The 27,823-nt window shown below is 40.0% G+C and overlaps 1 protein-coding gene across 1 annotated transcript in view; it reads left to right on the top strand.

The window, feature by feature from the left end:
* Positions 1 to 27,823, top strand: part of parp8.L (poly(ADP-ribose) polymerase family member 8 L homeolog) — a 193,380-nt gene that overhangs the window by 158,391 nt on the left and 7,166 nt on the right. Inside the window, exons 16-22 of the mRNA XM_041569417.1 lie at positions 887 to 1,012; positions 1,258 to 1,323; positions 4,386 to 4,453; positions 12,872 to 12,920; positions 15,036 to 15,148; positions 16,551 to 16,623; positions 22,942 to 23,011. Of these exons, the coding sequence (XP_041425351.1) occupies positions 887 to 1,012; positions 1,258 to 1,323; positions 4,386 to 4,453; positions 12,872 to 12,920; positions 15,036 to 15,148; positions 16,551 to 16,623; positions 22,942 to 23,011 (565 nt within the window). The remainder of the gene's footprint in view (positions 1 to 886; positions 1,013 to 1,257; positions 1,324 to 4,385; positions 4,454 to 12,871; positions 12,921 to 15,035; positions 15,149 to 16,550; positions 16,624 to 22,941; positions 23,012 to 27,823) is intronic.

Below are 27,823 nucleotides of genomic sequence, written 5' to 3'. Positions count from 1 at the left end.
TGGATTCCAAGAATATCTAGAGAACATTCTAACAAATCCTTAGCCACCCATTTTTGAAAAATAGTGAAGTCCTACTTCTCCAAATAAGAGATAATTTAAGTTAGGTGACTATTCTTGATAAATTACATGGGCTTCTTTGAGTGTCAAAACCTTATATATAGCAGTAGAAATGAACATACAAATTTGGAATTCTCTAGAATTCTTCCAAATTGTTTCATAAATGGCAAGAAAAATTTTGTTTTTACTCTCGATTTGGAACAGGAGGTAGAAAGAAACTCAACTATAAGAGACGTATTAACTCCTGTGTTGTAAGCTGCATAGGAATAAAACTCTAGGTTTGTGAACCCAGGACATTTTGGGGCATATTTATGAAAGGTCGAATTTCGAATTGAAAAAACTTCAAATTCTAATTCAAAAAGACCAACCGAAATTAAGTCAAAGGTTTTTTTTTGGTCGAATAGGTCCATTTTCAATCGAATAGGTCCGTATTTGGCCGAATTCCAATCATACAAATTGAAGGAATATCGCATCCGATCAAATTCGATTTGAAGTTTTTCCCCAAAATAACTTTGATTTTTCAAAGTCTACCAATTGACTCCATAGGCTAAAACAGCAATTCGGCAGGATTTAGATGGGGAATGGTCGAAGTAAAATTTTTAAAGAGACAGTACCTGATAAATTTTTAGATTCTAATTTTCACATTTTTTTTTAAATTCAAATCAAATTTGGACTATTCCCTAGTCGAAGTACACAAAAATAGCTTGAAATTTAGATTTATTTCATTCGAAAATTCCCCTCGACCTTTGATAAATCTGCCCCTTTCTGTTGCCAGATCAGATGTATTAAACTTGAGCCAGAAAGAATGTTTTTCTGCTTGTTATTACAGGTGGTAGACCTTTTAGTATCTATGTGTCGATCTGCTTTGGAATCTCCAAGGAAAGTCGTCATTTTCGAGCCATATCCTTCTGTAGTAGATCCTAATGACCCTCAGGCACTGGCCTTTAATCCAAGAGTATGTATATTATTATCATTATTACATGTCCTAATCTTCTCAGATAAGGCCGATGTAGCTCAAGCCTATTGTCCAGCTGCTCTACATCTCTATATCTCTTCCACCACCATGCATACTCCATTTATGTAGCCAGAACAACAGTATTTCATTATTGACGGTGGGAGAGAACACAATGTATTTTAGGCAGTTTTCTTCCTCTGCCTTGTTTTTATTTATCTCTACCATTTGCATTTGTTGTTTAACAGAAGAAAAATTATGACAGAGTTATGAAAGCACTGGACAGCATCGCTTCAATCAGAGAAATGACTCAAGTGAGTAAATGTCTTGTATACTTCACATACTTAATATTAGATATTTTGTGAAATGTGTATATATAGGGGTCTAATATGAACAATATTTTTCTCTAAACAATTGTGTTTATTTTTATTTCTCTAAAACTCTAAAAATTCTAAATTTCTTAACTGAAAAAACCATGAAAAGCTCCAATACAAAAGTAAAAAAAAAAGTGAAAGCAGTCGAGATCCCTTGGAAGTCAATGGGATCTTATTGGACCTTTTTTTTAACCTCTCAGATTTTTGTTCACGTGTAATTGTCCAAAAGAGAATATAATTTTTAGAGGTTTAAGAGACATTTGCTGTTTTTTTAGATTGTTCAGTGTTTTTTTTCCATTTATACAAAAATTTGTATCTTTTTAATAACTGTCATGGCACTTAGAGGCAGCAGGAATTGACTAGTAGTCTCATCATAGGCCACAGATAACCGCAAAAGCCATAGAGACGTGATTTTAAATTTAAGAGAATGCCAATATAATTGCAGGTGTCTAGAGAGCACTTATAGGCAACAGGATTTTACTACTATTACCACTAGGCATGTGACAACAAAAGCTTTGAAAAATGTTAGCATTTCTTTAGGAGTCATTTGTATGAATGCAGGTTTCTCTACGTTTTCTACAAACTGGAGTAGAGAGTAGGACCCAACTTAACTGACATCTAGGCCCCACCAAGATGAAAATTGCATATTACAGACAGCAAATGGCAGACAGAATTGACAAATCCCCACCAGAAAAATTTGCCAACAATGCGGCAGTAGTAGCAGCAGCAGCAACACAAGTGGGACCCTTGACAGACCCCCACCACAAAATAATTGCTGACAATCCAGCAGTTGTAGCATCTACAGTAGTGGGACCCCTGAGAGATCTCCATAAGGAAAAAAAATTCTGACAATTCAACATTAGTAGCAACAGCAGCAACACTAGTGGGACCCTAGACAGACCTCCACCAACCTCTTCTTTATTTCATGTCATCTCCCTCCTCCTGCTCTGTCCCCTCTCAGCCACAGACAATAGCTGGGGTGGTTGGATGGTGTGGCGCACTGCTACTGCCTGGTCCTCAGTCTGGAATGTGAAAAATGTCCATACTGGGCCACCACATTACCCATACCTCCCAACTGTCCCGTTTTTAGAGTCCCTCTTTTGACAGCTCAACCCGCAGTCTCTCGTTTGTACTGGAAAGGCCTGTTTTTCTCTGCACAGAACAGGCAGAAAAAGAAACAATGTTTCTGAGTTAATTGGCTTTTGGCAGAGAGCCCAGAACAGCCACAGCTGCAGATAAGATACTTTTGTAACAATTTCTGAGATAAGCAAATGAGTAAATTGTAACAATAAGATAACAGGTCCCTTGGGAAAAGTTAGACTCACAGCTTAAAGGGCAATTCACCATCATTAGCAAAATTGTAATAACTGGAGAAAAAAACACAGAAATATGTCCAAACTTTCATAACCTGCCAAATTTTGTAAAATGAACATGGTAATTAGGGGGTGCGGCCACAAAATGGGCATGGTCAAAAAAATTGTCACGCTTTGCACAGCAACTTTTTGTCCCTCTTTTTATATCCAAAATGTTGGGAGGTATGAAATTACCTGCTGTGGAGGGCTGGGGATGCAAAGACTGTTGGTCCCCACCCATACCCCCAGAGCATTTGGACCCCGGTGCAGTGCTGCCCCATTGCCTGTCCCTCCTAGTAGTGGTTGGTGGGGTCTTCTGCCTCTGTGGGGCCAGCTTTTTAACATCAACAACACATAGTCCCCCCTAAAATGCTGCTGTCATCCTCCTTAGCCGGCACCCTGGGTCTCACAGCCTCTCCCACCCTCACCCCCATCCCATCCTTCCTCTACCATGGCCCTTTATACTGGACCGCACCTAAAATAGAAAAGAAAAAAATAAGGGGAGGGGTTTGGGGAAGGAAAGGATAAATAAAAAATAAAACACTAAACTAAATTGAAAAAAAAATCCCTCAGCAGTAGTGTGTACCCACAAGGGATGAACACAAAGACAAACAAACGTAGCCCTAACAAGAACTCTTGGGTCTCACAAGTGAGCAGCAAATAAGCTAAATAAGACAAAAAAAAAAACGCTCTTAACTCCTACTCTATTTACAACCAACAACACACTAATGTCCACCTCTGAACCTGCTTATACAGACAGTGAGAAAGCTCAGATCCAACTGGCTGATGTGGAAGGAAAGGGAAGGAAAAAATTACATTTACTTTTGTTGCTCGTCTTTTTTTGTCATGTGTGACAATTTTATTTTGTTGTGTTAGGCTAAAGGAGCCATGGGGCCAATTTTATTACACCAAAATTTTAAGAAAAAAATTGCCATCTGCAAAAATAAAAAGTTTTTTCGCCCATCACTAACTCATATAGTCCACATAGGACACCAAGGCACACATTTATTTCCCATCATTTGAGGAAATCACGGCCAAAAAATGTCATCTGAAATTTTTGTCAACTTTAAGTTTTATAAATTGGGATAGAAAAATCAGGTGGCTCTGTTTTTATTGCAATTGCATGTGTCCATTTAAAAAATATGTGCCTTTAAAAAATTAATAAATGTGCCACCCAGGTTAATTCATATATAAATAAGTAGGAACATTATTATGCTTTACCAGTTAAATGGGCCTTATTACAATAATGAGCAATATTTATGTTCTGTATAATGCAAAGGAAAGTATCTTGAGTTTCATGCTGTCCTTGGCCCTTCTTTCTATTATCCTCACCCAGTGGGTGACCCACCTTCCCTCTCTTGGCCGACCCTCATCTGTAATCCCAATTAGGAAATGATGGCATGTCTCATAATCATAATAACGGCAAACACAGCTCTGCTGAACAAATGTTGCCGTTCCACATGATTAAGCGCAAAATGAATAGGATTAGTCAATATTCTTTCAGCTGGGAAATTACTGTTAAATATTCATGGCTGTTTGTGTTGTACGAAGAGTTTGCTAATAAGGATCAAACAGTACATTATGTTCTTTATATTGTCTGTATGTTTTTCTCTGCGTCTATTCACGTAATATGTTTGGAATATTTCCTAGGCACCTTATTTGGAAATTAAGAAGCAGATGGACAAGCAAGACCCTTTAGCCCATCCATTGCTGCAATGGTTTGTTTTCCTTTTTATAAACACAAAAGCTTCACATGAAAAACTAAAATCTGCATAACGAATATCACATTTTCTTCTTTATTGCTCCTCAGTTAGGGGCAGATCAGGGGTCTTCCTGCTCTGATCTTTCAGCTCTTACTGGTTTACAGCTCCCAGCATGCCCATGAATCCACTGATTAATGTAATGATCTTAGTGTTATGATCTTTGATTTTTCAGTCTTTACTGGTAGATTATATTAATGTAATGAGAGGAACTACAATCATTGTATGGGTCTTCCAGTTGAACACAATCAAAGACATTCCATTTATAAACGATTCCTCAGTCAAAGAATCATTATATAAGAATTGTATTGATTTTTTAATTTAGGCAATGGATTGGCTGTATCACTTTCTATTTCTTTATCAGATAAATATACTCCCTGTCCTTCCTTAAAAATTAACTGTACCTGTCCCACAGCTTCACTGTTCAAACAGTAAAATACCCTTTCCACATCTGCATATTAACCATAGGATACCTTAATGGGTTTCTTTATAGCTTATTAAATGGACCCCTTATGTATACTGAATCTATTTGCTCAGTAATGGCCTCTTCTCCATTGCAAACTTGTGCAGCTCTTTCTTCTTTTACAGTGGCATGCTCTATTCTGTTTCTAGTAGCAAGCTACTTTCTGCCCCAGTTTGTCACTATATCTGTAATGGAAACTATGACACTCACCCAAGATGGCATCCAAGATGGCGACCTTCTGCTCCACCGCATGGCTCCTGCTGGGCGCTGTCCTGTGACATCGGCATCTTCTCGATCTGGGATTGGTCGCCGGCGACGGAACGGACGCCGGCGTCAGAATCGGGCGCCGGCGTCAGGGCGTCAGCGTGGGGACGCTGGCGTCTGCATCTGACGCCAGCGCGTCAACATTTCGGCGCCAAGCCTTGGACTATTTAAACCCCATTGCCCTTTTCTTCCTCGCCCAATTATAGGTTCCATTGACTTGTGTTCCTGGGTGTGACTTCTTATTCTGATTTTCTGTGTACCGATCTTTGCCTGTTTCCTTGTCTCCGTTGTTTGCCGCCTGAACTGACCTTTTGCCTGTACCCTGACGATTCTTCTGGATAAACCCTTTTTGTACTTCGAACCTGGTTTTGTCTCCTCTTTGGTCCGCACTATTACTGCTGCGCCTTCGGGCCCATTACAGTATAATTGGGCCATGGACCCTTCGGAGGAGGCTCAAGCACCTCTTGATGTCGGAGGGGCCATTCGTGGATTGGCTTCTCGAATGAAAACATATGAAGCTCAGCAATCCCATTTTGGCCAGGCCTTTGAGGCGATTCTGGAGAAGTTGACTGCTCTGTCTCCTGCGGCTCCTGCGGTAGTGCCTGCTCCGGCCATTCCTATTCCGCTCCAGGTTTCTGAACCGCGTCTTCCTGCTCCACCTCTTTTCAGCGGTGATCCGGAAGCGTGCAGGGGCTTTATCAACCAGTGCGAGATTTAGTTCGCCCTGCTGCCAGGTCAGTTCGTTTCTGAACGTGCCAAAGTGGGTTATATAATCACTCGTCTACAGGGAAAGGCTTTGGAGTGGGCATCGCCCTTTTGGGAAAAGGAGGATCCACTGATTGACAACGCCAGGGCATTTGTCCAAGAACACCGTATGGTGTTTGATGCTCCAGGTCGTGCCACTGCATCCTCCGCTAGGCTTTTCCAACTGCAGCAAGGCGTCCGCTCGGTCTCCGAGTATGCCATAGAATTTCGCACTCTGGTGGCGGAGACTTCTTGGAACAACGATGGTTACCATGCAGCCTTTTACAATGGATTAGCTATGCGGATAAAGAACGACCTGGTGTCCCGAGAAATTCCCTCCAGATGGGAGGACCTGGTCGCCCTGGCCGTGAAGGTGGATACCCGCCAGAGGGAATTCCAGGTTGAACTAGATCGAGAACGCTCCAAGAGGAATTCCCGATTTCAGCCTATCCTGGCCCCCCGTTTCCAGAGACCCTTGCTCTACGATCCTGCTTACATCTCGCCCTCTCCAACTCCTGCGGCTTCTGCTTCTTCCTCTTCTTTACCAGCAGAGGAACCGATGCAGATCGGACGGGCCCGTCTTTCCGAACAGGAGAAGAATCGGAGAAGGGCGGCGGGGTTATGTCTCTACTGCGGGGGCAAAGCTCACTTTGCTCATGAATGCCCAGTGAAGCCGGGAAACGCCAAAGCCTAGGTAAGTTTGGGGAGACTTACCTGGGTGGGATTTGTCGTTCTCCCCATTCTTCTGCTCAACGTTTCCTCCTCCCAGTGCAGATCCAGTTTGGTTCCAAAAAGATTTCTTCCTTGATTCAGGCGCTGCTGGAAATTTCATGGACCGAGTGTTCGCTGAAAACCATTCCATTCCTCTCCAGTCCTTGGCGAATCCGCTTCGAGTCCTGGCGATTGATGATCGTCCCTTGTCTTCTGCTATCATCTCGCAGTCTACTCAAGAACTCTCTTTCAAGGTGGGCACTATGCATTTGGAAAGACTGTCCTTTCTTCTTATCGATTGCCCCTCCACTCCAGTTGTTCTAGGTCTACCATGGTTGTGTCTCCATAATCCTGTTATCGATTGGGCCTCTACACAAGTTTCCAGGTGGAGCCCATTTTGTTTACAGAACTGTTTACCCGCTGTTCCTGTCGTTAAAATTTCTTCTGTGTCTTCAAACCCTTCTCTTCCCTCTGCCTATCAAGCATTTGTCGATGTCTTCAATAAAAGTTCTGCCGACAATCTTCCACCTCATCGTCCATACGACTGCCCTATAGAACTTTTTTTTTTATAACTCTTTATTTAAGTAGTTTTATGAATTTTACACAAATAATAAGTAGGACAAAATAGGAAACATAAGAAACATAAGAAAACAGAAAAAAAAAAAAAAAAAAAAAACATTATACAGTTGAGAAACTGAAATATGCAAGGTTGTGGATATGATTGACTAAATACAATATAATAGCATAGTGTCTTAAGGTTTCACAAGGTGCAGCCCCACTCCACATCAAGGTTTGGAGTATGGTATCTGGGTAAACCAGTCAAAGAGTGATATGGAGGTAGGAGGTATAGGTCTAAAGTATCGCAGAAAAAAAAAATGGAAAGGAGGACTTGGTGCAAAGAGGCCCTGATCAAAGAACGTAGTCGTGTCCATATTCTGCAGTCATAAACTGCGCATGCTGTATAGGCGCTCTGGGCCCCTAAATTCTGGAAGATCATAGTGACTATGCTGTTGTGTGAATGTTGGGAAAATGATATATCCAATTCGTCCATACCTTATCGTAAGCTGAAGTGTTGTGATTATGTATCGCTGACATATATTCCATTCTACGTATGTCTTCCACTTTATCTTGCACTTCAGTCATAGTAGGAGCTAATCTTTGTTTCCACTTTGAACATATAAGTCTCCGAGCCGCTGTCAGTATGTGGTTCATTAACCTTTGATCTGCCTTGGGATTCCCCTCGAGGGGTCTACCCAGTATATATATCCAAGGATCAAGTGGTACGTTCCGAAAAAGCACCTTGCTTAAAAGTGTTGACATCTTTTCCCAGTACGGGACGATTACGGGACAATACCACATGAGATGTGCTAGTGTGCCTCGCTGTTTGCAGCCTCTCCAACATCTGTCCGTTGTGGTAGGGTATATGGCGTGGAGTCTATCCGGGGTGTAGTACCAATTAAGTAGGATTTTGTATACATTCTCTTTATATCGAACGCATGTGGAGGATGTTTTGGCATTTGCCCTATAGAACTTTTATCCGGTTCCATGCCTCCCCGTGGCCGCACCTACCCACTTTCTCCCTCGGAGACTTCTGCTATGAAGTCCTATATCCAGGAGAATCTTCAGAGAGGATTTATTCGTCCTTCCATCTCCCCTGCAGGAGCGGGGTTCTTCTTTGTTGAAAAGAAAGATGGTAGTTTGCGGCCCTGCATTGACTACAGAGGACTCAACAAAAGATGGATCCAGCCAGGGTCTCCGCAATCCTGGACTGGCCTCTTCCTACCAGCGTTAAAGCTGTTCAAAGGTTTGTTGGCTTCGCAAATTACTATAGACAGTTCATTAAAAACTTTTCTTCCAGACTTTCTCCAATTCTTGCTTTGATCCGTGGTGGAAACAAACCTCAACACTGGCCCCCTCAAGCTTTGGAAGCCTTCAAATCTCTCAAGGAAGCATTTTCCTCCGCTCCAATCCTTAGACACCCCGAGCCTCTTCAACCCTTCTTCATCGAAGTTGACGCCTCGGACATCGGTGCTGGAGCTGTGTTATCTCAGAGATCTTCTTCTGATGGTAAACTTCATCCATGTGCTTTTCTTTCCAAAAAATTTTCTTCCCCAGAACAGAACTACGACGTTGGCAACCGGGAGCTACTTGCTGTTAAGCTGGCCTTAGAAGAATGGAGACACTTATTAGAAGGTTCCGCTGTTCCGGTAACGATCTTTACTGATCACAAGAATCTCGAATTTATTCAGTCCCTCAAACGCCTCAATCCCCGGCAAGCCAGGTGGGCACTTTTCTTTTCTCGTTTTAATTTTGTCATTACTTTCCGCCCTGGGTCCAGAAACAGGAAGGCCGATGAACTATCCAGAAGCTTTATTCCTGAGGATTCTTGCTCCGAGGACCCTGAACCTGTTGTTCCTTCTTCCAAGATTATCGCAGCCTTGTTTCCTTCCTGTGCTCCTCAGCTACTCTCCGCTCAAGCTTCTGCCCCTGAAAAGACTCCCCTGGGTCTAGCTTTTGTTCCTCCTGAATTTCGTCTTGCCATTTTGTCTTATTCTCACAATTCTAAACAGGCCGGTCATCCTGGGATTAAAAAAACTACTGAACTTTTGTCTCGTCTGGTTTGGTGGCCATCTCTAAGGAAGGATGTTAAGGACTTTGTTTCCTCTTCTTCCACCTGTGCTGTTTCTAAGTCTGGACATTCTCCCCCAAAGGGTTTTTTGTTGCCTTTACTCATCCCTTCTAGACCTTGGACTCATCTTGCCATGGACTTTATTGTCGATCTTCCAAGTTCTTCCGGCCACACTGTCATCTGGGTGGTGATCGACAGATTTAGTAAGATGGCTCATTTCACTCCTCTCCGCAAACTACCATCTGCTCCGGAACTTTCTGAACTCTTCATCAAACATATTTTTCGTCTCCATGGCTTTCCTGCTGAAATCGTGTCTGATCGTGGTCCTCAGTTTGTGTCTAAGTTTTGGAGGTCACTGTGCAAAGCCTTGAATATTTCTCTTCAATTTTCTTCCGCTTACCATCCTCAGTCCAACGGGGCCGCCGAACGTGTCAATCAGGCATTAGAGCAGTTCCTGCGTTGTCATGTGTCCTTGTGTCAGGATGACTGGTCGGACCTTCTTCCATGGGCGGAATTTGCCCATAACAATTCCCTTCATTCTTCTTCCCAGAAGTCTCCATTTTTCTGTGTTTATGGTTTAAACCCTTTGGCATTTCCTCAGGACCTCCTACTTACCAACGTGCCTGCCGCCAATGATCAAGCAGCCCATATGATGGCCATCTGGCATGCTACGGCCGCTAATTTGGAAAAAAGTGCTTCTTCCCAGAAGAAATTTGCCGACAAAAAGAGGATTGCTTCGCCAACTTACTCTCTTGGTGATAAGGTTTTGTTGTCCACTCGAAATATTCGTCTCAAGATTCCCTCTCCTAAACTTGGTCCCAAGTTCATCGGTCCCTTTCCCATCATCGAGGTCATCAATCTTGTGGCTGTCCGTCTTCTTCTTCCGCCTGAGATGAGGATCCCTAATGTGTTTCATGTGTCTCTCCTTAAACCCGCAGTCTCTTCTCCCTCTTCTTCTTCCACAGCTCCTGTTGTCGTCAATGATCTTTCGGAGTTTGAAGTTAGCAGAATCTTGGACTCTCGCTTTTCCAGGGGTGCTCTCCAATATCTCATTGAATGGAAAGGTTTCGGTCCTGAGGAATGCTCCTGGGTGAGGAAGTCTGACGTTCATGCTCCCATCCTTGTCCGCAGGTTCCACAAACAGTTTCCTTCTCGTCCTGGTCCCGGTGGTCCTGAGGCCCCCCTAGGGAAGGGGGTACTGTAATGGAAACTATGACACTCACCCAAGATGGCGTCCAAGATGGCGACCTTCTGCTCCACCGCATGGCTCCTGCTGGGCGCTGTCCTGTGACATCGGCATCTTCTCGATCTGGGATTGGTCACCGGCGACGGAACGGACGCCGGCGTCAGGGCGTCAGCGTGGGGACGCTGGCGTCTGCGTCTGACGCCAGCGCGTCAACATTTCGGCGCCAAGCCTTGGACTATTTAAACCCCATTGCCCTTTTCTTCCTTGCCCAATTATAGGTTCCATTGACTTGTGTTCCTGGGTGTGGCTTCTTATTCTGATTTTCTGTGTACCGATCTTTGCCTGTTTCCTTGTCTCCGTTGTTTGCCGCCTGAACTGACCTCCCTGACTATTCTTCTGGATAAACCCTTTTTGTACTTCGAACCTGGTTTTGTCTCCTCTTTGGTCCGCACTATTACTGCTGCGCCTTCGGGCCCATTACAATATCTCTTAATGTATTTTTAATGAACAGTATTTGAGTAGGGATGTAGCGAACCGCCGAGTATGTGTTCGCGAACGCCGTTCGCGAACACCGGCAAAAAATGCGAACAGTTCGCGAACTGTTCGCGAACTTCGAACATCCGAAAATCGTTCGATTCGAACGATCGTAGGATTTTTAATCGTTCGATCGAACGATTTTCGTTCGAATCGAACGAAAATCGTTCGATTTTAGCGATCGAATGGTCGAATGGTCGAACGATTTTGACGCGAACGCCTATTGGCGAACGTCGCGCGACGTTAGCGAACTTGCGGCGGACGCGAACAGCCGATGTTCGCGCGAACAAGTTCGCCGCAGAACAGTTCGCTACATCCCTATATTTGAGCCTTGAAAGCCAACAGCAGCTGACGTCACAGTGTATTTTATGATAGCCTACATTCCCATTCACGTAAAGGGAAATATGCAACTTCGTAGAGAAACAATCTATAAATAGTATTTATGATCAAATTTGCTCAGTGTAGCATTTTAACTAGAATTTTTTAACAGTTGTTTGGCTGTCAATTTCCATGGAGAATTGAACTTCCCATGGACTGTGCAGTCTTAGGGTAAGAAGTGAAAAATAAAGTTTTTATCTACAATGGGGCTAGTAATCAAGCATTGTAATGCTGAAAGTCTGATTTGCCCTTTTTTCTCAACATATTTAAGAGCTTGGTTGATTCATTTGCTTGGTCCATCTGCTGACCAGTTGAGCTATGCACATGTGTTTGACTAAATATAATCCAATCCAGTATGTTTTTGACAAACTGGCAATCTGGGTGGCTAAGTGGCAGATGAGATTCAGTGTTGGTAAATGTAAGGTCATGCACATGGGAAATACAAATATGCAGCCATCTATACACTTAATGGGTATTAAGGGTACTGGTAAGGCCCCATCTAGAATATGCCATACAGATCTCCAGTGTTTAAACAAGTCATAATTGAATTAGAGAGAGAAGTTATAAAGAATAGTGATGGGCGAATTTGGCGCGTTTCTTTTAGCCGAAAAATTAGTGAATTTCCCGTGAAATTCGCAAAACGGTATTGGCGTCTTGTTTTTGACGCCGGCGTCTGTTTTTTTTGATGCGCTGGCGTCCTAAAAAATGGACGAAGGCGAATTTACGCGGCAGTTTTGCGAATTTATTTGCCGGCGGCGAATCGCGGGAATTCACCGCAAATTCGCGCCTGCCGAATAAATTCGCCCATTACTAATCAAGAAAGACTGGCCAAGTTGGGGTTGTTTATGCTGGTTAAGAGGAGCTTAAGGGGTTATATTATACAACTATTATAATAACTATGTATATTTAAGGGAATCATATACTACTCCCTCTATGCTTTATTTACCAGTAGGTCTTTCCAGCTAACACAAGGTCACCCATTCTGATAAGAAGAAAAGAGGTTCTGCCTAAATATTCAGAAGGGGTTTTTTACAGTGAAAGCTGTGAAGATGTGGAATTGTCTCCCTGAATCAGTGGTACAGGCTGATACATTAGATAGCTTTAAGAAGGGGTTGGATGGCTTTTTAGCAAGTGAGGGAATACAGGGTTATGGAAGATAGCTCATAGTACAAGTTGATCCAGGGACTGGTCCGATTGGCATCTTTTAGTTAGGAAGGAATTTTTCTCCTTCTGCAATATTAGGATTTCCTAATCAACCGAAGTGCTAATTATTTCTCGCAGTTCTTCCTGCATGATAACATCCTTAGATTTATAGCAACACCACCGACGATGAGAAAGCCTAGTGGGCAACGCGTTAAAACAAATACATTCTGCAGACTATTTACTTGCACACACACAACTTAAAATATAGTCACTAATAAAAAAAAAATGAAAGTGCTCATTGTGTATTTCTTGTCTGTTATTCAGGGTTATTTCCAGTAACAGATCGCATATAGTGAAACTGCCAGTTAACAGGGTAAGTAGACAGTATACTAGGGAAACATTATCCACCCTATCAATTGATTACATAATAAATATGTATATTTTCTCTTTTAACCTTGATTTTTTCTTTTGCTATTAAATAGGCAAATTTCATTTTAGAGCAATAGCAAAAATAAATTGTTGCGGCTGGCATTTTTAGTGACAGCCCAGAAAGCTACAGCTCAGACAAGTTTGCGGACGCTTGGAGAATGATTGCTTATTTGTTGGCATGTATTTGCCGAAGCTCCTGGCCACTTGCGCTTATCACATTCCACCATCTGTAGTTTATATTGTAAAATCAATAGTAGATAGATTGAGTATTTTTATGTTGTTTTGAAACCCGTTTCTGCCCATGGTGACCTTGTATGCCATTTTTCCATGTATAACTTTGAAGCAGTGAGTAAAATGATTTAAATATTAAATCTGTTTATATTTCCGAGCCCACAAATCTTAAGGAGATGGTGGTCTGTTAAACATTAAAATGGAAATTATTATAGTTATGGGATAGCAGGGGAGGGGAAGTAATGTAAGGTGCCCAGTCCAAGTGGTGATCTGGACAGATGCAACAATGCAGATTCATGAGCCTCAGAATAAAAGGATTTTATGATTCGGTCAAGCATTTTTGCCCATTCTACTAAATGGGCATGGTTCTACCTCCAGGAGATTCCAAGGCTTGCAGACTTATAACTTGGGTCAATAAGAGGGAAGACCCTGGCACCTAAGTAGTATGGCATCCCTACTGACAGACAAATGTGGGTTCTAATATTTATAACTGGAAGGTTGACATGATTGCAGGACAAATTCTGCATTTTCCAAACAGAGCTCAACCCCAAGATCAACCCCGAGATCCAAGGAAGGCAGTGGACCAATAACCCATGCCCCCTAGAAGTAGAGTCTTGCCAACTAATTAGAATGGGACCCCATGATTTCAGGTTCTTCTATCGGTAACTGAAAAGTTGATATAATAATTATAAGACAAATGCTACAGTTTCAGCAGTTCCATCTTCTGCTTAGTGGACAGGGCTCAATCTCCAGGTCCAAGTCCAAGTCAGTAGGTCAATAACCTGGGCCCTTCAGAGATACAGTAAGGTCCTTACAACAATGCACATAGTATGGGGACTAATGGAAATATTAGAGGAGTTCTGGGAAAGTATTAGAAAGGATTGGATGAGCAAATAGGTTTTTCATGCATGAGATATGTTTCCAGTGTTAACTAAAAAAAGCGGTGAGTATATTGAACCATGAAGATCTGTACTAGACAAGGTTCGAACTATAAACGGAATCATTGAATCTACTAAAAAAAGTATAGTGATGGTTGCACTTTGCTTCAATTCAGTTCAGTTCATGGATACCAAGATGTTTTTGGTATAAAATAAATATTCTGTTACAGAAGGAAGACTCCACAAAAAATCTGTTAAAATTTGATGAAATTTAAAGATCCAGGCAAAAACAATGCTGTAATCAGATTTTCTGTTTCAATAAGATAGAATACAGAGAAGGATATTTAAAGATGGGAGAGTTAGCAGGAGAACTTCAGTTTCTCAAACAAATCTTCTATATTCACAAGTGTATATGGAGAATATCATTTATAATTTTGTCAACAAATGTTGCTTGAATTTTTTCATTATACCCAAAATATTCAAATTCACTTAGAAAGTACACAAAAGAGGGTCCCAAATTTAAGGCCTGTCCATTAGGGATCCCAAAGCAATAAATGGGAGACTCAGACCTAAGGCACTATTCCCAGACTCAGAGGGGACGCGTTTGTCCCGCCTGCAAACTTATGGTGGAGAACACTCCCAATGAATTTTAAGGCTAATTTAAATTTAAGTAAATCTTTCCTCTGAATGTCTGAGGAAACACAAAAAAAAGACTAAAACGAAGAATTTGAACCTAAAAGTATTCACATATGGAAAATTCACACTACTTTTTAATTGTAATGCTTATTTGCTGCCTAGAGTCTGGGAAACATGTGTTGTCTTTAACAATGCTTGTTAATGTTCCATTGATGAGTCTGGCTATATATATATATATATATATATACTTCTTTCAATAAAATGTTGATTTGTTGATTTTGCTTTCTGAGAAATGTTTATTTTATGTTTCACAGCAACTTAAATTTATGCACACCCCTCACCAGTTCCTCCTTCTTAGCAGTCCACCAGCCAAAGAATCAAATTTTAGAACTGCTAAAAAACTCTTCGGGAGCACATTTGCATTCCAGTAAGTAGCAAATATGTAAATTTTGTTTTCAGCTTGCTTAATCGAGTCTGTTTTATTTTAAAAAAACAACTCGGAATTGAATGGCACTAATTAATAACTAAGGGGCAGAAGTAAAAATTCGAAGTAAAAAAATTTGAATTTCGAGCTATTTTTGTGTACTTTGACTACCGAATAGGCCAACATTCGATTTGAATTTGAAAAAAATGTGCCTATTCGAATATCAAAATTTACTGTCTCTTTAAAACTTTTACTTTGACCATTCGCGATCTAAAACCTGCCGAATTACTGTTTTAGCCTATGGGGGACCTCCTAGAACCTATTTGGAGTCATTTGGTGGACTTTGAAAAAAAGTTTTTTGGGGCAAATAATTTTTATTTCGAATTCGATCAAATGCGCTAAAACTTCGAATACAGACTATTCACCCGAAGTTGAAAACTTAGATTTTTTTAAATACATTTTGATCTTTTTTTCAAATCTCCCAAAAAAACTCCCATTACTTCGAAATTCGACCCTTGATAAATCTGCCCCTTGGGGGCCAATTTACTTAGCTTAAGTGAAGGAATAGAGGGAAAAAAACTTCGAATGTCGAAGTATTTTTTTTGGCTACTTCGACCATCGAATTGGCTACTTCGACCTTCGACTTTGACTTCGAATCGAATGATTCGAACTAAAAATCGTTCGAATATTCGACCATTCGATAGTCGAAGTACTGTCTCTTTAAAAAAAACTTCGACCCCCTAGTTCGCCACCTAAAACCTACCGAAGTAAATGTTAGCCTATGGGGAAGGTCCCCATAGGCTTTGCAATCTTTTTTTGGTCGAAGAAAAATCGTTCAATCGATGGATTAAAATCCTTCGAATCGAACGATGTTGTTAAAGGGCAAGAAATGGTTCCCATAAAGTGTAATTAATATGCAGAAAGTGCTCCCCTGTCATTGCAACTGCAAGCAGTGGACAGTGGCCAACATTGATTGTAAATATAATATACAGACTTTTGATACTATTTGTTCATGATTAAAGTCAAGTCTGTAGACAATGCATATTGAAATGAATTCTTAACACAACTTGATTTCATTGTGATGCATTATGTTTTATCATTTTTGAAAAATGTATCCAAAATGTCAAAAGAAGTTGAACTATGTCATCACCATTATTCCCCTTCCCTCCTTTTTTTTCCTTCTTTATTTCCCCTTTGGGGGTAGGAGGATTAATTTTTCTACAAGGTATTTATTTTATTACAGCAGGGATAGTATTTAAGCCAGTAGCATTAATTGGTTTATTGGTTCTTTGCACAGGTGGATAAATACGTCAGTTTAACAGTTATGTTTTTCCTAAGCTCTGTGAGGTTTGCATGTCAGCTACAACTCTGCCGACAATTTAAACCTTTCTGTTTTCTATCCTAGCGGCTCGCACATTGAAAACTGGCACTCGATATTGAGGAATGGTTTAGTTGTTGCTTCCAATACAAGACTGCAGGTAAGAATATGGAATAAGAAAATGTGTTTCCCTAGTTTGCAGCCATCTGCTTCCAATACAGCTGCAATGGCTTTAATGTTCTGAATATTCCAAAAAGAATATCAAACTTGAGCTTGGCTCAGAGTGGAAGGTGTTTACTTTTTTTTTAATTTAGCCATAGTGGTAAATGTTTGCAGTTGCCCATTTTGTTGAAATCAATATTTCTTTCTGTATTTAAATTATTGATTCACTCAGCTCTGTAGATTGGGAAATAGTCAAACTGGCAAAAATAAAAAGAACTTGGAAGTCACGGTGGTCTTTATTAGTTTAGGAAGGTAGCCAGCTAGTTATGGGTGCCAAGACAGCTTGCAGTTGAAGGTTTTTCAATATTCTTTCTTTCACACTTTCTTTGCATTATATTTGTTATTCCTTATTTTTATATTATTCTCCTTTGAACTCATTCACTGCCAGATGGTTTTCCAGTTGCCAAGTGTTTTCTGCTCATTCGCTTCAAGGGAATTGCTGATTACATTTAGTTTACCAAGGGGGAAAAATATTCATATTAAATTAGATTTTTAGGACAACCTAAACTTTCGAAATCACCCTGAATTTTTGTGATCAACTTCTGTAAGAGCTATAAAATAAGTACAAAAAGATGACCCCTAGTAACATATATATATATATATATATATATATATATATATATATATATATATATATATATATATATATATATATATATATATATATATATATATATATATATATATAATATATATATATATATATATATATATTCCATGCTTCTGCTGTTTCCCTTCAGTCCCCCTTGTCTTTAATTATACTCTGTGACTAGTTGATTGTGGGGTAATTTACCAAAATTCAAATTTGAATTTTTACCGTGATTTAAGCATTTTTGCACCATAAAAAGTGAATTCAAATTTCAACAGCAGAAGCATGGTTGTTGCATGATACAAAACTCTACATTTGGGGGATTATTTATCAAAGTCCGAATTTATCTCAATTCTTTCTGAAAAAAACTCAGACCAAATCTGCACAGGTTTTTTGGGCTTATTTATGTATACACTTTCCTGTAAATGTTGTGTGCGGGAAATAAAATTGGAAAAATTGTGAAAAATCTAATTTTCAAAAATTTTTCTAATTTTTCATCCGATTCTCTCTGATTTTTCATCCGATTTTCACGTTTTTGTTTTTTTTTTCGTTTTTTTCACCCGAAAATTCTGAAAACTTCAAAATATCATTGGGACTTCTCCCATTGACTTGTATGCAACCTCGACAGGTCCGAGATGCCGGATTTTCTGATTCAGACTTTTCCATCCTCTGGGTTTAATTACAAATTTTTCACTATTTTTGAATTTGGAGTTTAGTAAATAACCCTCTTAATGTCTAGAAGGTTGTGGACTTTTAAAATCCACTGCACTATAAAATGCCCCTTACCCCCATGTGTGCCATGGCCTGCCCTGAACAAATGAAGCCTAGAAGCAATGACTTGCTCTCAATGCACATCACAGAACATAACATTTCTTATCTGGCAAAAAATACTCTTCCCAGTGGGGTAAACTAAAGTACCAACTACATATTTTGTATCAGCAGGGCAAAGAAACCTATGAGTAGATTGTTAGCACCCATTGTTACAACTACACCATTGCTCATTATTCTCCAAAGTAAAGAAGGAAAATTTAAACACCTAGTGTAATATCATATAACAGTCTGTTATTCTGTTGATAATACCAGTCGATCTGCATTAGGGAACACATTCATCAAAAAGTGCGTTTACTTCAGATGTTTTAACAGTGGAGCAGAGGACGGTAGAGACTGTTATTATTTCAAAGCCAAGGAGTAGCTGAAATGCAAAGCTAAGAGATATGAAAAGTAGGCAAGTCAGCTACATCAAAATCTGAAAGAGTAAAGATGTAAAGGTGACCAAGCATGGACTTAGTTTTCAGTTATACAAATAAATATAAAAATTATATGAACAATACTGTTGATATCTACTTATCTATTATTAGCTAGTTTTAAGTAATCTCTTTGTTCAAACCCCAGGTTTACCAACCAGCAACATAATGGAAATACTATTAGGATGTTTTTTCCATTGGGTTGCTCTGCTAAGCCTCAACAGTAACGTTCCACAATGTTTTTCTAAAAAGATCCAAAAAACGTCAAAACAGGCTTTAAAAGTTTGGAAATTATGAAGCTGTGTCTTTGCTATTAAACCTGTGGCTCTGGATGCATTGTTGACCAGGTTTATAAAGGAGTAAATTGCATGTTTGCACCCATAATTCCTTAAATGAGGATGATGCCAATGAGTTGAGATGCACTGAGGCACATTTTGTAATTTATCACAGAGTATCTATCTCCAGTGTTTCTCAGTATTTCTCAATGGATCTCCCTAGTCCTTTCTCTCTCTGTGCTCAGTGTTTATGCACCCTAATGCCACTCCCTCTGTTCCCAAAGGACTCCAGGGGGATTATTTATCAAATCCAAAAAAATTCTAATAATTTTCTATAAAATACTCAAAATCCACACAGATTTTCCCCCCCCTAATTATCAATACATTTTTCCACAAAAATTCCCATGTGGGAACTCTTTAAAATCGTGAAAAAATTTTGAATCGTATGAATTTTTTAGGATTTGATGCCGGAAAACTGCCGGTCGCAGATCAGGATATTTTCTGGACATCTCCCATTCTTCTTTATCATATATTCATTTTTTGTGAGGGCATTTTGTAAACACTTAGGAACATAGGAATGGCTTTAAAAGAACTGTACTATAACAGAGTACCGTGTATAAGCCGAGTTTTTCAGCATCCAAAATGTGCTGAAAAAGTCTACCTCGGCTTATACTCGGGTCAGCGGTACCCGACCCGAGTAGCTGAGATTGCAGTCACTTTTAATCATTCCTATACCAACAGTACACTTGGGGAGAGACTGCAATATCCCACAATGCCCTCTGTTGGTTATATGAAAGAATAACAGTGCGCCCTCTGTTGGTTATATGAAAGAATAACAGTGACTGCAATATCACACAGCGCCATCTGTTGGTTATATGAAAGAATAACAGTGACTGCAATATCACACAGCGCCATCTGTTGGTTGTATGAAAGAATAACAGTGCGCCCTCTGTTGGTTATATGAAAGATTAACAGTGACTGCAGTATCACACAGCGCCATCTGTTGGTTATATGAAAGAATAACAGTGACTGCAATATCACACAGCGCCATCTGTTGGTTGTATGAAAGAATAACAGTGCGCCCTCTGTTGGTTATATGAAAGATTAACAGTGACTGCAATATCACACAGCGCCCTCTGTTGGTTATATTAAAGAATAACAGTGACTGCAATATCACACAGCACCCTCTGTTGGTTATATGAAAGAATAACAGTGACTGCAATATTAGACAGCGCCATTTGTTGGTTATATGGAAGAATAACAGTGACTGCAATATCACACAGTGCCCTCTTTTGGTTATATGAAAGATTAACAGTTACTGCAATATCACACAGCGCCCTCTGTTGGTTATATGAAAGAATAACAGTGACTGCAATATCACACAGCGCCCTCTGTTGGTTATACGAAAGATTAACAGTGATGGCAATATCAAACATCACCCTCTGCACATGGTAGTGGGACAGTGGGACAATGCACACAGTAATCCATTTGGCAATTCTCTGTCACCGTCAACTTTGCAAAGAAGTCCGGTTGATCGCTGGGGGGGTCGCTTTGGCAGAATGTGCGCTGCTGGGAGACAGGGCTGTAGTTGTGTCTAGGCTTATACTAGAGTCAATAAGTTTTCCCAGTTTTCGTAGGTAAAATTAGGTACCTCGGCTTATACTCGGGTCGGCTTATACTCGAGTATATACGGTACTCATATTTTTATCTTTCTAACTGGAGGTTTATCCAAAGAGGAAGAATCAACATACAAGTGGCTACATTTTTTTTTATATCTATCATAACATTTTCTTTGAATGCTATTTATAATTTTGTCATAAAAGTATATGCCTGATGCTTTTACATTACCTTTCTTACCCCCATATTCCTCTATGAGGGGCTGCCATATTTGTGCAGCAGTAGTCAGTTAGCATTAGAATCTCTAACTGACAGACTGAGAAGGGACAGTAAAGTTGGCAAAACAGTCGGGTTTATGAACTTTTAGGGGCAGATTTACTAAGGGTCGAATTTTGAGGGTTAAAAATTCGACCCTCGAAGTAAAATCAAAGGTTCAATCAAATAAAAATCGTCTGATCGAACAATAAAATCCTTCGAATCAAACGATTCGAAAGATTTTAAGCAATCCATCGAAGGATTTCTATTCGATCGAAAAAACGTAGAAAAGTGCTGTGGAATTTGGCGAAGTTGAAGTCGAAGTTTTTTTTAAAGAGACAGTACTTTGATTATCGAATGGTCTAACGATTTTGACTTTGAATCGTTCGATTCGATCGAATTTGACCAATTCAATGGTTGAAGTACCCAAAAAATTACTTCGAAATTCGAGTATTTTTGTATTCGAACTATTCACTCGTGCTTAGTAAATCTGCCCCTAAGTAATAATTTCTTACAAAAGCAGAACTGTCAGCAAAAAAACGATCAACGTGACCTATATGTAACTTTTAGGGGATTATTTATCAAAATCCGAATATCAATATTTTCTGCTACAAACTCCGTTCAAATCCGCTTGGGTTTTTTACGCTTATTTATTATTACATTTTCCCGAATATTTGCTTTGCGGGAAAAAATCAGATTTTATATCCGTTTTCACAACTTTTTCCGATTTTTCACCCGAAAACTTAGATTTTTGCCCGAAAACTCCGAAACTTCTATTGCACAAAACCCAGCGTACATTGGGACTTCTCCCATTGACTTAGATGCAACCTCTATGCAAAAATACAAGGTAATGGGGAAAGGTATTGGTACTGGCCTCCTCCATCGCCAGTTATACGTATAGCAAAAAAATGAAAAGCCAATACCTTGATTAAATGTGGGGTGTTCCCAAATTTATTGCAGTGCTCCAGACACGTGAGTCATGTTCATGAACATGACTCACATATCTGGAGCACTACAATAAATCTGGGAACACCCCACATTTGATCAAGGTATTAATTTTTTGCTATTAGATGCAACCTCGACAGGTCTGAGATGCCGGATTTTCTGATTCAGACTTTTCCATCCTCGTGGTTTAATAAATTCCCAAAAAATTTGTGATTTTTAAAAGTCCGATTTTATTTAAAAAAATCAAAAATTTTTCGTGATTTTTGCATTCGGAGTTTAATAAACAACCCCCTTAATGTAGATTAATATTTTGGAAAGGAGATTTTAAGGGGCAGATTTATCAAGGGTCGAAACTTCGAAATTCGACCATCAAATTGCATTACTTTGATATTCGATATTCGAAGTCTAAGGTTTTTTTATCGAATTTGGCCATATTCGGTCGAAGTAAAATCATTCGATTGTACGATGAAATCCTTCGAAACTAACGATTCGAACGATTTAATCGATCGATCAAACGATTTTACCTCGACTTCTAAAAACTAGGTTCTAGGAGGTCCCCATAGGCTAACATAGCAATTTGTCAGGTTTAAGGTGGTGAAGTGTCGAAGTCAAACTTTTTTAAAGAGACAGTACTTCGATTTTCAATGTCGAACTTTTTTACATCGAATCAAAGTCGAATTTAGGCCTATTCGATGGTCAAAGTACCCAATAATTAGTTCGAAATTCGAAGTTTTTAAATTCAAAAATTCCCTTCAACCCTTAGTAAATGTGTCCCTTAGTGTCAGTATCACTTTAAGTATAGACATTTTTAAAAAAAAACATATGCAGAATGGGAAATAATGTCAAGTTGATGCTCAAATATAGAAGCATTATGTATGTATTTTGCAAATAACATTACAGAAGAATTGCTCATGACTTCATCATCAAAACCCCAGCCAAACAAGAAGAATTTCAACAGATTAACATGATTGCTGTCAGGGATTTTAATAGTTATAGATATATTTTGACAGATATCATCATCCTCAAAAGCTCTCATCAGAATTCCCGAAGAGTCATTTTCCGAGTGTAATTGATATCGATGTGCAAAAGCAAATGCACATAATATTACAAGCGCTGGAGCATAGTGTTTCATCCTATCCGGCAAAATACCTTAATTGAAAAACATTTAAAACAAATAATTAATATAAAGATATTTCTAATGATGTTCTTTAATATATTTAAGTTTAGCTAGAATTTTTCCCCCTAAAACTGCAGCAAGAGTGAGATAATTTTGGTTATAATATGATTTTTTTCCTTAAAACTTTACTGTTTTTCTGCTTTTTTTGTTTTAGCTACATGGTGCCATGTATGGAAATGGAATATATCTAAGTCCTTTATCAAGCATATCATTTGGCTACTCAGGTAAAGTAAGACTGGATGCCTTTTTATTTCATATCATTGCAAGACCAGAGTTATAATGGTATCTGGTTGGTATGAAAATATCAGTCATTTAAAGGAGTGTTTCACCTTTAAATTAACTTCTTTAGTATGATGTAGAGAGTGACATTCTGAGACAATTTGCAATTGGTTTTCATTTTTTTTATTTGTGGTTTTTGGGTTTTTTAGCTTTTAATTCCGCAGCTCTCCAGTTTGCAATTTCAACAATCTGGATGCAAGGGTCCAAATGACCCTAATAAGCATGCATTGATTTGAATAAGTGACTGGAATATAATTAGGGGAGGGTCTGAATAGAAAGATGAGTAATAAAAAGTAGCAATAATGGGGGGCGTGGCTAGCCAGGAAACTGAATGCACACAATACCTAAGAGCTCCGTGCCTTGGACCTAAAAATCCTGAATATTCGCTTTATATAAGCAACTTCTCAAGATAGACTGGGACTCTACTGCCTTGGGGAACCTTCTCACACCAGCAATGGTTAAGAAAAAGCAGAAGGAACCGAAAACCATGATCTCTCCCAAGGCCGGAACTAGGGGTAGGCAGAGTAGGCACGTGCCTAGGGTGCAAAACCTAGGGGGCGCCAGGAAAATGCCTTCTCTGACACCTACCCCATATCCGGTCGCCTCTCTCCAAAATGATCTTCTATTTGGCTCCGTAGTTGTGGTTCCGTGCATGCACATGAACATCAATTGCCGCATATGTGCGAACGTCAAAAGGCGCATGCGCGCGAGAGCGTCAGTGGGAGTTCGCGCATGCACACCCCACGGGAGCAGCAGTTTTAGCAGTGGCTTGCAGGCGTCGGACCGGCTGTTTGCCTAGGGCGCCTGGCCGGCATGGCCCAGCCCTGATCTCTCCATACCTGCATCGCACACAAGGCCCGGATTCCAGACGTGCGAAGCAAGATGGCGCCGCAACCTCTCCGACAGCTAAAGACCCGTTGAGACACAGGCCATCTCCTCCACCCTCACCGGAAAACATACAGTTGGAGGACCGAGAGAACTCTAGTGAACTTATCCCACAACCGGAGGACCCAGACATGCACTCCGGAGATGAACCGCTGACCGCTCAGGTATTGCACACACAATTAGTGCACTTACAAGTACAGCTCACAGACACTATAACACAGGCAGTACAAACTACAATTTCTGCAGCTGTTAAAGATTTTCAGCGGGATATATCTGAGCTGGGAGAACGTACGGATAAGTTAGAAACATTCACTGATGACATAGCGCAGAGGGTGGCAAATATGGAAGAGGATAACAACACACTGAGAGATTAGATTTTACAGTTGTAAAACCACTGTGAGGATTTAGAAAATCGATCTCAGAGACAAAACCTGAGGTTTAGGGGAATCCCTGAAAGCATAAACTCAGCAGACTTGTACCACTTCCTACAGGACTTTTTCAAATTCTTATGCCCAGACCTCCCATTGGAATCATGGAGACTGGAACAAGCACACAGGTCTTTAGCAACTAGACCACCAGATACTAGGGATGTAGCGAACTGTTCGCCCGCGAACTAGTTCGCGCGAACTTCGACCGTTCGCGTCCGCCGAATGTTCGCGAACGTTTGGGAACGTTCGCAGTTTGAGTTCGCGTTCGATCGTTCGACCATTCGAATTCCTTCGACCGCTAAAAATCGAACGATTTCCATTCGTTCGAATGATTGTAAGCATTCGATCCAATGAAAAGCATTCGATCGAATGGCTTCGATCGTTCGATTCGAATGAAAATCCTTCGATCGAACGATTAAAATCCTTCGATCGTTCGAATCGAACGATTTTAGCGGTGTTCGAAGTTCGCGAACTGTTCGCGAACGTTCGCATTTTTTGCCGGTGTTCGCGAACGGCGTTCGCGAACACCAAATCGGCAGTTCGCTACATCCCTACCAGATACCAGGCCTCCAAGGGATGTGATTAAATTCCATTACTATTGAAAGTAAGGAAGCATTACTAAACAAAACCCGCTCACTTAATGCAGCAGAATTTCGCAATATTAAGATCCAGGTCTATGCAGACCTATCACCAATGACATTAGCCAAAAGACGGGAATTACGCCCTGTAACTCAAGCCCTGAGGAACCAAAAGATTCCCCATAGATGGGGTTTCCCATTTAAGTTGGTGGTTATGCATAAGGGAAGTACCCACACTCTACATAACTCGCCTAATGGGAAGAGGTTCCTAAATTATTTGGGCCTCCGGCCTGAAGACCCTGAATCAGCAGGGAGAACAAAGCAGGCTAAACCACCTCTGAGTCCACAGTGGTCAAAATCTTCAAGATCATCTCGTTCACCAAGGCTTGTCTTAACACCTTCACCAAAATAATGCAAATTGCTGGAAAACCCCCTGTCAACCAATTCATAAGACTTTGAACACGTCCTGGTGATAGCTCTGGATTGGCGGACAGTTTTTTCTAAGTGTGAAACCACTACTCCCCCACTTAAGGAGCCTTTTGTGCCCCTTTTCCTCTCTTGCTGGTCAAATTGAGAGGGAGTAGATTTTTTGTGGCCTGTACAGAAAGTTGTGAGCCCTAATACCCCATTGAGACTCACTATTTCTCTTTTCCCTTTCAAGAACAAGGGAAACAAGCAACTCATACGCACAGGTCTTATTTGGATTTTTTTTATATATTTTTATTTGCTGTTTTTGTTCTCTCAGCTATGGTTACCATTGCTTTTTGTTTCCAATAACACTATGTACAAATATATTGTTTATGTTATGTCTACACTGATTTTAAGCGTGCCAGCTATGTTACATGGTAATTGTATGAAAATATGTTTTCGCGATAAGGGACTTCAGCCTGATAGAGTCTAAGGGTCTACGGCATAGGACATATAACTGCTCCATGGAGAAATATATTAATAATGGTTAAGATAATATATAAAAATGCTAAAGGCTTAAATAGCATAGGAAAAAAGTACCTAGTGATCAAAGAGATAAGGAACCTGAAAGTAGACTCATTTTCAAAAAAACGGGTCCCCAAATATTCTAAATTTTACCGCACAGCATATTATGCATCTGGTGTAACTAAAAAAAGCAGGTGTAGCCATATTGATACATAAGGATTGCCCGTTGACAATTGAGACGACTCTTCCTGACCCAGAAGGCTATTATATAATACTGAAAGCTAAATATGCAGACCTGCCTGTACAGTTGATTAAGGTATATATGACTAACAATAACAAGATACGATTCGTAAAGAAAATAGTGGAAGCTAGACTATATGACCCACAGATATATACAATATTAGGGGGAGACTTTAATCTAGTTTATTCACAACATATGGACAGGTCCCATCCATCCTTTGACCATACAACCCAAGCCCACTCTGTAGAATTTAGGAAATTTATACACCAAAACTCTTTTTTTGACTCTTGGAGGATCATCCTACCCAACGCAAATATACTTATTATTCATCTGCACATAAAGTACATACCCGGATTGATTACTTATTTATTTTGCATCCATGCTTCCATTTGCAATTTAATACAGATATTGCACCAATCACATGGTCAGACCATGCCCCGATCAGTTTAACTCTACACATAGCCAAGCTACCCTCAAAAGAGCCTCACTGGTGGCTGAATGAGACGCTATTTCATGACTCAGAGTCATTTCGCTTAATAGACACACACTTCCATCTCAATAAAGGATTGGTCCCATCCGTAACAACTCTATGGAAAGCTCATAAAGCAACTATTAGAGGTCATATCATTACATTATCCTCACATGAGAAAAAACAATACTCACAAGCACAACTAACATCACAACAAAAATTAAAGGAAGTGGAAAAACAGTATAATGACCATGAGACAGAGACCTTTCTGAACCAATTAACCACCCAGCGGAAAGAATTAGCAGGCATTAAACAATAAACAAGCGGTAGAAAAAGCGCTTATCTGGACTAGACAAACATATTATGAAAAAGGGGATAAGCAGCACACGTTATTAGCTAAAAAGTTGAAAGATCAGACAGTGCAAACCCGAATTACTTCTATACATACAGATTCTGGTCAATTAACATACAACCCAAATCAGGAGAACAATATCAGAATTTCTATTCTAAGTTATATAACTTAGATGTTAATCAACCATCTCAGGACCAGCCCCACTTTCAGATGGCCTTATCAGACTTTTTGCTTAATACGGACATTCCCCAGTTTAGTGCTGAGGATCTAGAACACCTTAACTGAGAAATATCAGCAGAAGTGGTCCTTACAACTCTGAAACATTTACCTAATGGGAAGGCACTGGGTCCAGATGGGCTACCCTATAGTTATTAAATAAATTGTTTATCGCATCCTGGTACCACATTTAACTCCCTTATTTAACGAATATTAAGAGCAATACCTGCTACCGCTTTGACATCATATCTTACTCTTATCCCCAAAGAGGGCAAGGACTCTTGATTCTGCTCCAATTACAGACCCATTGCTTTGCTCAACTCTGACTTGAAGCTTTTTTCTAAAATACTGGCAAATAGGCTGGCCCCAATCCTTCCTAGAATCATACATAATAACCAAGTGGGTTTTACACAGGGTCGACAAGCTGGAGATAATATTAGAAGGACAGTAGACCTCATTGAATTGGCTAATAAGAGGGACAACCAAATGCTTGTTTTAAGTTTGGACGCTGAAAAGGCATTTGACCGCTTGAGTTGGCCTTATCTTTTTTTCTTTTGTTACAACACCTTAATCTATCAGGCCCCTTTCTAACTTCCCTTAGAAGTTTGTATAGCTCTCCAGCCTATCTGAAACTACCAGGTCAAACGAATAAACC

This window comes from Xenopus laevis, chromosome 1L (genome assembly GCF_017654675.1).
Source record: "Xenopus laevis strain J_2021 chromosome 1L, Xenopus_laevis_v10.1, whole genome shotgun sequence".
In the NCBI taxonomy this organism is placed as follows: domain Eukaryota; kingdom Metazoa; phylum Chordata; class Amphibia; order Anura; family Pipidae; genus Xenopus; species Xenopus laevis.
This window is presented reverse-complemented; position numbering and strand designations above follow the sequence as displayed.